The 15,208-nt window shown below is 34.3% G+C and overlaps 1 protein-coding gene across 3 annotated transcripts; it reads right to left on the reverse strand.

The window, feature by feature from the left end:
* Window positions 1–929: 929 nt before the first annotated feature.
* Window positions 930–14,458, reverse strand: LOC117319555 (pituitary tumor-transforming gene 1 protein-interacting protein-like). Of its 3 annotated transcripts, none has more exons than XR_004530767.1 (5): window positions 14,345–14,458; window positions 13,880–13,945; window positions 13,439–13,485; window positions 4,020–5,268; window positions 930–3,925 (listed from the first exon to the last, which is right to left on the reverse strand). XR_004530767.1 is itself a non-coding variant. In XM_033874344.1 (5 exons), exons 1-5 carry the CDS (start codon window positions 14,428–14,430, stop codon window positions 5,225–5,227), a joined length of 258 nt encoding a protein of 85 aa, XP_033730235.1. In that variant the 5' UTR covers window positions 14,431–14,458; the 3' UTR covers window positions 933–5,224. The 3 variants fall into 3 exon arrangements, 2 of the variants coding, with proteins under 2 accessions (XP_033730235.1, XP_033730236.1); XM_033874344.1 differs by adding an exon at window positions 12,876–12,890 and having other exon boundaries at window positions 933–5,268; XM_033874345.1 differs by having other exon boundaries at window positions 933–5,268.
* Between the last annotated feature and the right edge of the window lie 750 nt (window positions 14,459–15,208).

Consider the following 15,208-nt stretch of genomic DNA (forward strand, 5'->3'; position numbering starts at 1 on the left):
AGTCGGCAAAGTAAACCATTTCCATGATGGCATATCATACACCATAAAGATGCCCACACGTCCGAGTAGGAATCCCTACTCGAGATGGCTACTCGCTGCCCGTCCTCTGTGTAGCGTACACAAGGGCCAGCATCTGGCCTAGTATCATGACCTTGGTCCTCTGGATTGTTTTTCAGAAGTTGTTAGAAGATTTTAATACATTTTAGATTCCTGTGACCTTAAAAGTAGGCCAAGGTAATTCATGTGAACAAACATTGTAGCCCTTCATCACAGCAAGTGTAGCTATATATCACATACATGATAGTACATGTATATATATATTTACTGGTTCATATTGAAAAGTCATTTAAAGATTTTAACACATTTGAACCCTGTGACTTTACAAGTAGGTAAAGGTCAATAGTTTGAACCCCTTCATCCTAGCATGGCACTGGTCCAATATCATGACACTCTGCATCTAATAATGTAAATTGTTTATGACAGACGACACATATGTCGGACTAAAAGTGATAGCAATAGGTCACCAATGACATCGTCTACAAATTCTATATACCTATGTAAATTAAATATTGAGTTTATAGAGCGATGTACCCTCTTGAAGCCTCTATGTTTTCATAGCACATTAATTTTGACAGAATTACAAAAACTTGTTAAATGATAGAAAATTTGAAGGGAATTAAATGAAGATAAATCCATATTATGAAGTTTAGCTTAATGAAGTTCTAAATGTACAAACAAAAACATACAGAGGCTTTAATAAGGCATCATTAATCAATACCAGGGGGAAACTTCAATGTATCACGAAGTTAGAAAATTAACAAAGTTTTTTTGTTTTTTTTTAAGCATGATTTAATCTTCATATTTTGAAATAGAATAAGCTTTGTACAAATATATAACTTTGGCAAGCAATTAACAAAATCACAACCAGACAATATGTATCTTGTTTTTATACAACTGAAACCCAAGTGTACAGTTGCCTAACAACTAATTTCGGATCCGGATAATTTGGAAGTTATCGATACTGGACGGCTTCAGAAACCTGATGTTCACTCACAAGTATCATCAAGATTTAACCTGTGTGCAAAAATGAAACTTTCTAAGCTTATTATTAAATCATTTTCTTTTACTTCTTTTAAAAAATGAAACTTAAATTTCTTAACTTATTATTCAATTATTTGTTTACTTCTTTATCAAGAAAGTAGAGTGAATAAAAATTTGATTATCATTCATATAAATCATATTTATCATGGTATCTCGTTTTGTATCAGCAAAAAAAAATCAAATACCAAAGAAATATCAGCAGAATTAATAACATTTTGTAATGTATTGGTCATTAAACAAGGCAATCAACACAACTTCATGTACATGTACCTATATCAGCTCTCTAATATTTCTGTAAATCCACAATTTATACGCAATATCCATCAGTAACATCTCTTTCTATAACTTAAAGACTCCAGCATTCTGGAATTTGTGTATAAAGATTCAATACATTATTACAAAGTGACTTTACAGTAAAATATTCCGATAGTCCTGGAACTCATCTAAACTATTCAATAGATTTACACATATGTTTCCATGTGTTACTTTAACACAATCAAATTCAACGAGTCTTAGTCAGATAGATGTTTTATTGGAATAGCATTTAGCACTGAGATAGGTACATGTATGTTTACAATAACCAATGCTTCAGAGAATGATGGACCTATCTTTGCCAGATTGAAACAATGATAAAAAGCATCAGAATAAATAAAGCATATGGCAAAACAGTATATCTATATGTTGATGAAAATGTACAATGAAATATGTTTCATTTAAATGAATAACAAAACAACGGCTTTAAATTGCACAAGAATTATCTAGAGAAGGTCAAACTTTGTTAACTCAAACTCTTATAACTTGAAGACTCAGCTAAACTTGGGGTAAAAATTCAGTCCAGACAATTGAAATTATATATAAATCATACCTGATTTCTTAAAATACTCAGGATATCTTAGTTATAGTTTTTTCATGATAAAACTTGAGTTTGGATAACGAGGTTTAACTGTATACCAGAAACCTTATTTAAGGTACTGGGATACAATGTAGTATGCTGTCAGTTGAATATACCTTTAATTTTTATCTTTTTAAGTTTCTTATCTCTATAAAATATATATTTCTGTATTTTGTCATGTTACTTAAAATGCCAAACAGCTACAAAACAACATATATTGTTAATCTAAGTCAATATCTTGATAATAGGTACAGATTCAATAAAAAATTGCATTCAGATAATTATTTTCACTTCAAATAATTTTTTGAATTACAATGTAATCTTGACAAGAAATCAATGAAAATCAAATTGGAAATAGATGTTAGTCGTAATTATATTTCACAAAGTGGAGAATATACTTAAAATGGGTAAAATGTGCCAAAATGTCTGTTTACTGTAAATAGTGTTAAACTGTGAAGGAATGGTATTCAATAAAAACTGAAGTGTGAGGAAATTTACATATGGAATCAGGAAAAAATATTATTGTTTTAAGCAAAACATGTACACCAACAAATTAAGGGAATTAAATCAAAAACTCAATAAAATGATTAACAAACAGTGTTTGAATGTGTTATTGAAGAGATTTTGCAAAATATCATAAGTGTCAGTTGGCAAAATTATATTTCTAAAAGGTTCCTTACAGAGCTAGAAACTGTGTTATTTTAAGATGTTTAATTGGATATTTTCACAATGTTGAATTCACACCTGTAATATTCCTTGAGTAGAAATGTCTGCAACCATGCATACTTTCTTCCTTCCTCTATGGTTCTACGCAAATATCATGATATTTGAAATAAATTTTCATTCCAGAATATTTTATTACATTGACGTTTCCGTATTTGACCTAATAAGTGTAATGTGCACTTAAAAAACACTATATGGGTGCACTTAATAAAACCATGTAAGAGACAAAAACTTCCATGTGAATTTGTGTGAAAAAAGCAACTTTTTCTTTCATTTTCATACCTTTATGTAATGAAAACAATCTAGACTCTTTGGTTAGAAGACTGAAGATATTACATTGACAGATCATTGAGGTACAAGGAACTTTTTATACGTTTAAATTAGTATGACCATCATCTTATCTTGTAAAATGTGGGGGTTGACCTTATAGAGGAAGGTGCGCTTATTAGGTCGAATATAGTAATTATATAAGATAGGCTATTGCAAGAAGGCAATCGCTTAGCCTTCTACTTCCATGTAGCATTAGTTACCGTACACAAAAAGTTTGTACAATGTTGGATGACCTGTATATTAGTATTATTTAGTCTTCAAAAACTCTCATCAAATAACATCAAATTAGGAATGTGATTAAAAATGTATATACTTCAAAAATAGCACTACAGACTTTCAAGAAAACAAAGTTTTTGAGGAGCAACAGCTTTGTATGATTTAACTTTGAATAAACAAACTTAAAATTTGAAAAAAGGAAAACCAGAAAGTTATATTTTGCGTAAATGTCCAGTGCAAAATTCCAAAATGTTTGGCACACACAACATTCAGTACCATACATATACCGAAATATAATGCCATTACACAAAACAATGATATCAATTTCAAGGAAGAAAACATCAAACATCACACAATTCTGATCCTTTACTAAGTGTGGAAGGATGCAATTTTAATAACAAATAAACATGTCTTTAGTGAAAATAGAATATCATAGGTCTATGTAATGTAGGATTGAGACCGACACCGGTACATGTACTTAGCTCATAGGCCTATGTGAGTACATTATGTAGGCTATAGACACCTGTTCCAGGCCTCAAGGGCCTGTGTGATATTATGTAGGCTAGACATCTGCATGGGCCTGTGTGTATATTATGTAGTCTAGAAACCTGTCCATACCTCAAGGGCCTGTGTGTATTATGTAGTCTAGAAACCTGTCCATACCTCAAGGGCCTGTGTGTATTATGTAGTCTAGATGATACCTGTCCCATACCTCATGGACCTGTGCATATTATCAAGGCAACACAATTGTCCATACCTCATGGGCCTGTGTGTATATTACGTAGGATAGACATCTGACCATACCTCATGGGCCTGTGTGTATATTATGTAGGATAGACATCTGACCATACCTCAAGGGCCTGTGTGTATATTATGTAGTCGAGACACCTGTCCATACCTCATGGGCCTGTGTATATTATGTAGGCTAGGAACATTAACAATACCCTATAAGAACACAGGTTTTCTGTTGAATGCTTATTCGTCTTGATGAAGTTATTAGAAAAATATCTCAGGTAAGTGTCTCCAATTTAAAACATATCTCTATATTCATCAAGATACATCAATGTCGGAGCACAATGTGATGTCTATATAGTGTTCAATAAAAAAGTATTTATCAAAGCAAACAAACAAAATGGAACTCAGCTATAATGATGAACTCCAAAATCAAATCTTCTAACAAACCTGTCAAATCTGATCTCTGAGTGTTCTGATATCTAGTTTAATCAAACACTATAATGCATGGAGAATGCCAACAATCAAGACCTGTGTATTCCGACACCTTGTCCGATCCAAAATAACACTGTAACCAAATTTCTGATGGAAACCTCCAAAAACACTGTTCTGACATCCTGCCTTTTTTATTTGACCATATGATTTTTTTTGTTTTTTCACAGGGTATCAGTTAACACAGGTTTTACACTATAGTAGGAAAACCTCAATTAGGCTAACTTGATTATTGTTAACTGAAAAATGAAATTTCACAGGGTATTAGTTAACACAGGTTTTACACTATAGTAGGAAAATTAACCTCAATTAGGCTAACTTGATTATTGTTAACTGAAAAATGAAGTTAACTTGTAACTCAAACCACCAATAGATCAATGAAAAACTTCAAATGCAGTCAATCAATGGCAACTTCTAGATGTACATGTACTGTAAAACATGTTTTAATTTGATGCTCTTCAATAAATAGATATAATTTATCAATAATTTAATGTTTCATTTAAATATAAAAAGTCTCTCTTATATATATATATTATAGATTTGTTGGCACTTACCATAATATTACATCAACTTTTTGACTGATTCCAATTTAAACTACTTGTTACATCTTTGACCAAAATCAACAGTTAAAAAAATCAAATTAAGTTAAAAATATTCTGTGCATTTGTACTGGTATAAAAAATAGACTGCACAGCACTTGAAATTGGACTTTTAATAGTTCCTCTGTTCCTTCGATGATTAAGCATCAAATCTGGAGTACGGGTTGTCATCCTTGATAAGACCTGTGTGAAAATTAAAAAAAAAAAATTACAAAATTGTTATCAAATTAAGAAGATCAACATGAACAAGTCATTAATTATCAATTGGTGAATAAACTATTTATCTAAGAATCACAAATCTTCAAATTAGTAATTAATATCCTACATATAACTGATTAGTAATCACTAAAATTTAACCAATGCATGTAAAGTCAACATTTCAGTATTTATTTATAAGAAAAAACAAACACAAGCAAAAACATAATTTTTCTGTGAATAAAATAAACACCAGTAATATTTTATCTTTACACAAAAATAGTGAAAGCATCAGTATCTACACTTGAGAGTAAATCGATTAAGCATCTACTCGGATACAATTGTAAAATACTCTTTATTCTCTAATTCTTTCTTAATAATATTGGCATTCCTGATTTTTTTGTTTAATTATAGGATAAGGATTATATTCTGTTGGACGGAAAACCTCAAAATCTGAATTAAAGGCAAATGGATTGAGTTTGATCAATTAGGGAAGAAAATGGCAAGATCTTATTAAGAACATGACCTTATAAATCGTACATACAGTTATGTGATCGCACAACGCTCCACGATGTGCGCACGAAGTCTGCACGATGTGTGCACGAAGTCTGCACGATGTGCGATACGGATCGTGAAGGAAAATGTGCGCACAATGGGCGATTGGAACGGTACATGTGCGATTGGTATCGTGGTAGATATAAAAGGAGGAATGCATCATTAATAATTTAAACGTGTGGAACGATTGTAAAAGATATACAACGATTAACATTTTACGAGACAGCTACAAATGTAATTACAATATTTTTGTTAAAACATATGCAATAATTATTAGGAATGAAACTAAATACCGATGTATATTTAAATAAGTTATCTAAATTATTTTTTTAAGGAACTATATATAATTTGCTCGGACGTCGTCGAGGACACCTCTAGGTCTAGGAAAGTCGAAGAAATCTGTATTTGGCGAGAATTTATACGGGATATTTCATACATGTAGAACTAAACAATAGTTAAAACGACTTATTTTGAATAGAAACATACCGTATCTTTTTTGCTTAAAAAAACATATTATATGTAATTCATTTATTAAGTAAAATCGAAGTGGAGTCCGTCTCCCATCCTATACATGCAGATGTATGACCATGCAGGTCCTCTAAAGGATGGTATTTAATGGCAAAACATAACAGGTCATATGTGTTCCATGAATGAAAACAATTGTTATGCAGCATGTATATATATATATTAGCGACCATCTTATATCATTATTTTAATATTTTCGTATATGTTTTCGTATAACAAGTAATTTCGTAATATTTATAAACCTATCGTTACCTGTGCAGTTTACATCGCACAGTTGTGCGGTTTGTATTGCACATCACACATTTGTGCGCATGATGTCTGCACGATGTCTGCATGATGTTTTTGGAACAATGTGCGATCACACAACTGTATATAGACGAAAGGACAAAATTGAAGGTACACTTGGTAAACTGTTTAGATCTGATTAGGCCCATGTTTGATGGGGCTGAAACTTAAATTGTAGTTTTTTTTTTTTTTTGATGATAACACTATAAATCTGTGGTGACATTTATAGACTATCCATAAAGTGCACAACAAAAACATAACATCTTGAAAACTAAAACATACACCAAGAAATAATACACCTTGATAATAACAAGAGATCCCAGAGGGATCTTGGCGCCCACCATTGAATGATCTTTATAGGTTCCATTTCGGATTGATCTTTTCTCTACTTTTCCCTTCCTCTAAGTCTTACTAATCTGTGTAAATTCAGAAACAGCCCTCTAGTACTTTTCAAACAAGGGGAACCTATATATAAAATTTAAGATTTAGCGATAATGGCTGTCTGTTGTTTTCGGATTGGTCCCAAAATGCAACACCAGGGACCAAAGGGAACCTACATATGAAATTTGAGAAAGATCCCTTCAGTACCTTCTGTAAAATAGCGATAACAAACTTCAATTGTCAAAATACAAGATGGCTGCCTGTCGGGCAGGTTGTTTTCTGACTGGTCTCAAAATCCAATATGCATAACTAGGCACAGAGGGCAACCTACAAATGAAATTTCAGAAAGATCCCTTCAGCAATTTCTGATAAATAGCGATAACAAACTTCAATTGTCAAAATCCAAGATGGCTGCCTGTCGGCCATGTTGTTTTCCTATTGGTCCCAAGATGCAATATGTAGAACTACAGACCAAGGGGAACTTACAAAAACGTTTGAGAAAGATCCCTTCATTACTTTCTGAGAAATAGCGATAACAAACTTCAATTGTCAAAATCTAAGATGGCTGCCTGTCGGCCATGTTGTTTTCCGATTGGTCTCAAAATGCAATATGCTTACTAGGCACCGAGGGGAGCCTACATATGAAATTTGAGAAAGATCCCTTTAGTACTTTCTCAGAAATAGCGATAACAAACTTCAATTGTCAAAATCCAAGATGGCTGCCTGTCGGCCATGTTGTTTTCCGATTGGTCTCAAAATGCAATATGCATAACAAGGCACCAAGGGGAACATACATATGAAATTTGAGAAAGATCCCTTCAGTACTTTTTCAGAAATAGCGATAACAAACTTCAATTATCGAAATCCAAGATGGCTGCCTGTCGGCCATGTTGTTTTCCGATTGGTCTCAAAATGCAATATGCATAACTAGTCAACAAGGGGAGCCAACATATGAAATTTCAGAAAGATCCCTTCAGTCTCAAAATGCAATATACATAACTAGGCACCAAGGGGAACATACATATGAAATTTCAGAAAGATCCCTTCAGGACTTTCTCAGAAATAGCGATAACAAACTTCAATTGTCAAAATCCAAGATGGCTGCCTGGCGGCCATGTTGTTTTCTGATTGGTCTCAAAGTGCAATATGCATAACTAGGCACCAAGGGGAACATACATATGGAATTTGAGGAAGATCCCTTCAGTACTTTCTCAGAAATAGCGATAACAAATTTCAATTGTCAAAATCCAAGATGGCTGCCTGTCGGCCATGTTGTTTTCCGATTGGTCTCAAAATGCAATATGCATAACTAGGCACCAAGGGGAGCCTACATATGAAATTTCAGAAAGATCCCTTCAGTACTTTCTCAGAAATAGCGATAACAAACATCAATTATCAAAATCCAAGATGGCTGCCTGTCGGCCATGTTGTTTTCCGATTGGTCTCAAAATACAATATGCATAACTAGGCACCAAGGGGAACATAATATGAAATTTGAGAAAGATCCCTTCAGTACTTTCTCAGAAATAGCAATAACAAACTTCAATTATCAAAATCCAAGATGGCTGCCTGTCGGCCATGTTGTTTTCCGATTGGTCTCAAAATGCAATATGCATAACAAGGCACCAAGGGGAACATACATATGAAATTTGAGAAAGATCCCTTCAGTACTTTCTCAGATATAGCGATAACAAACTTCAATTATCAAAATCCAAGATGGCTGCCTGTCGGCCATGTTGTTTTCCGATTGGTCTCAAAATGCAATATGCATAACTAGGCACCAAGGGGAGCCTACATATGAAATTTTAGAAAGATCCCTTCAGTACTTTTTCAGAAATAGCGATAACAAACTTCAATTATCAAAATCCAAGATGGCTGCCTGTCGGCCATGTTGTTTTCCGATTGGTCTCAAAGTGCAATATGCATAACTAGGCACCAAGGGGAACATACATATGGAATTTGAGGAAGATCCCTTCAGTACTTTCTCAGAAATAGCGATAACAAATTTCAATTGTCAAAATCCAAGATGGCTGCCTGTCGGCCATGTTGTTTTCCGATTGGTCTCAAAATGCAATATACATAACTAGGCACCAAGGGGAACATACATATGAAATTTCAGAAAGATCCCTTCAGGACTTTCTCAGAAATAGCGATAACAAACTTCAATTGTCAAAATCCAAGATGGCTGCCTGTCGGCCATGTTGTTTTCCGATTGGTCTCAAAGTGCAATATGCATAACTAGGCACCAAGGGGAACATACATATGGAATTTGAGGAAGATCCCTTCAGTACTTTCTCAGAAATAGCGATAACAAATTTCAATTGTCAAAATCCAAGATGGCTGCCTGTTGGCCATGTTGTTTTCCGATTGGTCTCAAAATGCAATATGCATAACTAGACACCAAGGGGAATATACATATGAAATTTGAGAACAAGAGATCCCAGAGGGATCTTGGCGCCCACCATTGAATGATCTTTATAGGTTCCATGTCAGATGGAACTTTTCTCTACTTTTCCCTTCCTCTAAGTCTTACTAATCTGTGTAAATTCAGAAACAGCCCTCTAGTACTTTTCAAACAAGGGGAACCTATATATAAAATTTAAGATTTAGCAATAATGGCTGCCTGTCGGCCATGTTGTTTTCGGATTGGTCCCAAAATGCAACACCAGGGACCAAAGGGAACCTACATATGAAATTTGAGAAAGATCCCTTCAGTACCTTCTGTAAAATAGCGATAACAAACTTCAATTGTCAAAATACAAGATGGCTGCCTGTCGGCCAGGTTGTTTTCTGACTGGTCTCAAAATGCAATATGCATAACTAGGCACCGAGGGAAACCTACATATGAAATTTGAGAAAGATCCCTTCATTACTTTTTGAGAAATAGCGATAACAAACTTCAGTTGTCAAAATCCAAGATGGCTGCCTGTCGGCCATGTTGTTTTCCGATTGGTATCAAAATGCAATATGCATAACTAGGCACCAAGGGGAACCTACATATGTAATTTGAGAAAGATCCCTTCAACACTTTCTGAGAAATAGCGATAACAAACTTCCAATTGTCAAAATCCAAGATGGCTGCCTGTCGACCATGTTGTTTTCCGATAGGTCTCAAAATGTGATAGGCATAACTAGTCACCAAGGGGAACCTACATATAAAATTTGAGAAAGATCCCTTCAGCACTTTCTGAGAAATAGCGATAACAAACTTCAATTGTCAAAATCCAAGATGGCTGCCTGTCAGCCATGTTGTTTTCCGATTGGTCTCAAAATGCAATATGCATAACTAAGCACCAAGGGGAACCTACATATAAAATTTGAGAAAGATCCCTTCAGTACTTTCTGAGAAATAGCGATAACAAACTTCAATTGTCAAAATCCAAGATGGCTGCCTGTCGGCCATGTTGTTTTCCGATTGGTCTCAAAATGCAATATGCATAACTAGGCACCAAGGGGAACCTACATATGAAATTTGAGAAAGATCCTTTCAGTACTTTCTGAGAAATAGCGATAACAAACTTCAATTGTCAAAATACAAGATGGCTGCCTGTCGGCCAGGTTGTTTTCTGACTGGTCTCAAAATGCAATATGCATAACTAGGCACCGAGGGAAACCTACATATGAAATTTGAGAAAGATCCCTTCATTACTTTTTGAGAAATAGCGATAACAAACTTCAGTTGTCAAAATCCAAGATGGCTGCCTGTCGGCCATGTTGTTTTCCGATTGGTATCAAAATGCAATATGCATAACTAGGCACCAAGGGGAACCTACATATGTAATTTGAGAAAGATCCCTTCAACACTTTCTGAGAAATAGCGATAACAAACTTCCAATTGTCAAAATCCAAGATGGCTACCTGTCGACCATGTTGTTTTCCGATAGGTCTCAAAATGTGATAGGCATAACTAGTCACCAAGGGGAACCTACATATAAAATTTGAGAAAGATCCCTTCAGCACTTTCTGAGAAATAGCGATAACAAACTTCAATTGTCAAAATCCAAGATGGCTGCCTGTCAGCCATGTTGTTTTCCGATTGGTCTCAAAATGCAATATGCATAACTAAGCACCAAGGGGAACCTACATATAAAATTTGAGAAAGATCCCTTCAGTACTTTCTGAGAAATAGCGATAACAAACTTCAATTGTCAAAATCCAAGATGGCTGCCTGTCGGCCATGTTGTTTTCCGATTGGTCTCAAAATGCAATATGCATAACTAGGCACCAAGGGGAACCTACATATGAAATTTGAGAAAGATCCTTTCAGTACTTTCTGAGAAATAGCGATAACAAACTTCAATTGTCAAAATCCAAGATGGCTGCCTGTCGGCCATGTTGTTTTCCGATAGGTCTCAAAATGCGATATGCATAACTAGGCACCAAGGGGAACCTACATATGAAATTTGAGAAAGGTCCCTTCAGCACTTTCTGAGAAATAGCGATAACAAGAATTGTTTACGGACGGACGGACGGACGGACGGAGGGACGGACGACGGACCACGGACGCAGGGCGATTTGAATAGCCCACCATCTGATGATGGTGGGCTAAAAATCCCTTCAGTACTTTCTGAGGATTAGCGATAACAAGAATTGTTTACGGACGGACGGAGGGACGGACGACGGACCACGGACGCAGGGCGATTTGAATAGCCCACCATCTGATGATGGTGGGCTAAAAAAACCAAGAGGCCTATGGGCCTTAACGGTCACCTGAATATCGAAATATTTCAGTTGATTTAATTGACCCTTTTTTACCCTGCCTATCAGCCAGGGGGTCAGTCGGGGCCAACATGTGCATACTATCAAGCTGTCATCCAATGCTGATAAAGTTAAAATGAATTCGAATAGAAATCAAACAAATAAAAGTCAAAATTAAGATTTCCCTATATAAACTATAGTCAAGTTTACCCCCTCCCCCAAGGGCAAACGTGAGACCCCAGGGTCATGAAAATCACAATTTTGGTAACGCACCTTAGGACCCTAGCTTCCATCTATGAATAGTAATTTTTTCTACCAATATATTCAGGTGGAGGTCATTTAGTGACAATATACACATCTAACAAAGTTTGTATTATTCCAATGGCAATTGGAACAAATAATGCTCAATTATTTTTTTCCCAATATATAATCTATAGTTAACTTTATCCCCTTCCCAGGGGAAAATGTGAGACCCAAGGGTCATAAAATTCACAATTTTGGCAAAGGACCTGAAGACTTTTCTATCTGGTGAAGATTAATTCTATCATATCTTTGATTTGTAACGAAGATTTTTGAAATTTTAGTCAATTTGACCCTTTTTGGCCCTGCCTTTCAGGCCCCTTGGGGTCAGGACCATATATTTCACAATTTTGGTTGACCTTGAATTTGGCCATGGAAGTTTCCTGGCAAATTTCATTGAATTTGGTTCAGCGGTTTTGGAGAAGTCAAAGATGTAAATTGTTTGCAGACACACGTCCCACGACGACAGACAAAAGGCGATTAAAATAGGTTACTGGAGACTTCGTCCCAGGTGACCTAAAAAAATTGTTTGAATGTTTGAATGGAACAAAATAAAAATAATCACAGTACATTGCATAATCTCGAATAATTCAGAAACAAGCATGTCAAATAGTCACATACAATAAGAAATGAAAAATTTAAAGATTTGAAATATACAAAAATTTGCACAAGAAATTCAAATACATCATGTATATATGTTGATACTGGTTCACTGTTACAGATCTGAAAATGAGAAGAAAGAGGAAAAAAAAGAAAAAAGAAAACAAACTAATATAATCATAAAACCACAAAAAACTAAATCATAAATGTAGGTTGGGGATGACTGTTCTGTCTTATGTCAAAAATCTTACCTTTGAAACCGATTCCTGATAGCAAGGGAGGTAATCACAACAATATTGTACAAATCATCAATACAGGTACATTATATATATCTGAAAGGGCTAATTTTTACTTTTAAAAAAGACTCCAAAATAGATTATATTTGAAATTCCATGAAATATTTTATCTCTGGCCTTTAAATTACTGATGCAAACTTCATATTTCAAATTCTCATCCCAAATATCATAATTTTAAGTGTCCATTTTCTTACGGAATCATATAAAAGAACATCAGCATAACTATTTCTGAACAAATTCACTTTTCATGAGAGTTCATATAATAGGAGTTCTACTCTGCTTACTTGAACATTTATTTATGATTCAAAAATTAAATTCTACTGCACTAATGCCGAAAAAACTACCTGTGTTTCAACTAACCCTACCAACCCTGACTTTATTTAGCCTACTCTGAAAGTTTTGTTTTTTTTACCATTTTCAAGAAAGGTCTAATGAAGTTGACATTCCTTAACTATATGGCCTTTAAGTTAGTAAAAACTATTTAAAAATGAAAAGATTTTAAGAATTAATTAACTTACCATACTTTTTCCTGATTTCATCTGTCTTACTCTTTCTTTCCGCTCTCCTAAATACAAAATTGACAGATTAATAGAAACTATTATATAACAAAAAATGGCAAGAATTTCTTTTTACAGACAAAAAGTTTAAATTATTTGTGTATAATTCATTGAAAAACTCAAATTTACTGTGAAAATGGACATAATTTGCCATTTAATGGCAATATGGAATACACTTTTATCAGTTTTATTGTGTTAATTTTTACATAAAATTACAAAAGTTGAGTGCAAATCTTTATATTCAATAATTTACTCTTACAAATTGTTGAAATTTTGTTGATATTTATTATGTATGATTTAATCTTCAAACTATTTCCAGATCAGGTGCATAGGTTTTACGAAGTAGACAATCTCTTTTTTTTTTGCGGAGGAATTAAATTAAAACAAACACCAAGAGTTTACCTTTCGTCACTCTTGGCCTTGCGTTCCATCTTCTTTCTTTCAACTTTAGCTTCATCTTTGGCATAACTAATAAGGTAAAACAAATACTGTACACAGAAATCCCACATATACCAGGGGGAGAAATAACCAAGAGCCAGAAGATTTGGTCTGTTGGCAAATGAATATTAACTGGCGACTACATATGTCTGATTGAAAAGTTAGAGATTTATCGTAATTTATCTAAGTTACTACAAAATCAGTTTAATTGGACCACTTTGTTTCACCTTTGGTACAAGTAATTTTGAACTCAAGCTTGAAGGACCAGTGGTGCTGGTTTTTCTTTTCCTGTTCTGCTCTACACAAAATTCAAAATCTGGAAAACCATGTTATAATATCATACATGTATATAAAGGTATACAAAACTATAAATTCATAACAAAAATATTTGATTGAAAAACTACTGTATGATGTAGAGATATAAAGTACCTGTCTGAGTTGTTTTTCCTGCAGCAGCAGCAGCGACAGATACAGATTGTGATCGTGAGCAGTATAAGTCCTCCAATGCACCCCATCACAATGATCAAGACTTTGAAATTGACTGAAAATTTAAATAAAGATAACTATACAAACATGTCTGCATAGCTGATAATTATATATTCAATGTACACGGATTCAAACAGTTTGCAAACAAAATTTGTTTCATACCCCAATGAAACTAAAAGAAAATCAAAGTACTGAAAGTACTGAAGACACAAACGAAAACAAATTATTTTAACTGCTTTTGTTTAGTGGGGACATGGTCAACTTTGTATGGAACATCACCAATACCTGATTAGGACTAGGACAAAATATTGGCAAGAAAAGAAATTCATATCTACTTTTGATTGCAAGTGCGTCTTGGCAGCTAATTTTCAGAATAGGTACTCGGGTAATCTTATTTGACATCTTCAATGGGTTAATGTATACGTAGTTGTAGATGTAATATGAAGGTCCTAGATTACCTGTAAAATTAATGAGGCCTTTCTTTTCAAACTTTTGAGGATCCCATGCCTATAAGCGCTTCACAAATTATCATTATCATTAGCATTTGAAAAAATATTTATACATTTGATGTAGCGCCCCATCTAGCTACCAGCTTTTAGATAAGAGAGAGCTCAGGTTAAAAACATTTGTGTGATTGTTTTAGGATTTTATCGTGTGTGCGAGCCCTGGTTTGAATGATGTTATGTCAAGGTTTTGAATGATATTTTGTGGCAGATTGTTCTATCCCTTCAGTGCCTTCTGTAAAATAGCGATAACAAACTTCAATTGTCAAAATACAATATGGCTGCCTGTCGGCCATGTTGTTTT

This window comes from Pecten maximus, unplaced genomic scaffold (assembly GCF_902652985.1).
Source record: "Pecten maximus unplaced genomic scaffold, xPecMax1.1, whole genome shotgun sequence".
Taxonomy (NCBI): domain Eukaryota; kingdom Metazoa; phylum Mollusca; class Bivalvia; order Pectinida; family Pectinidae; genus Pecten; species Pecten maximus.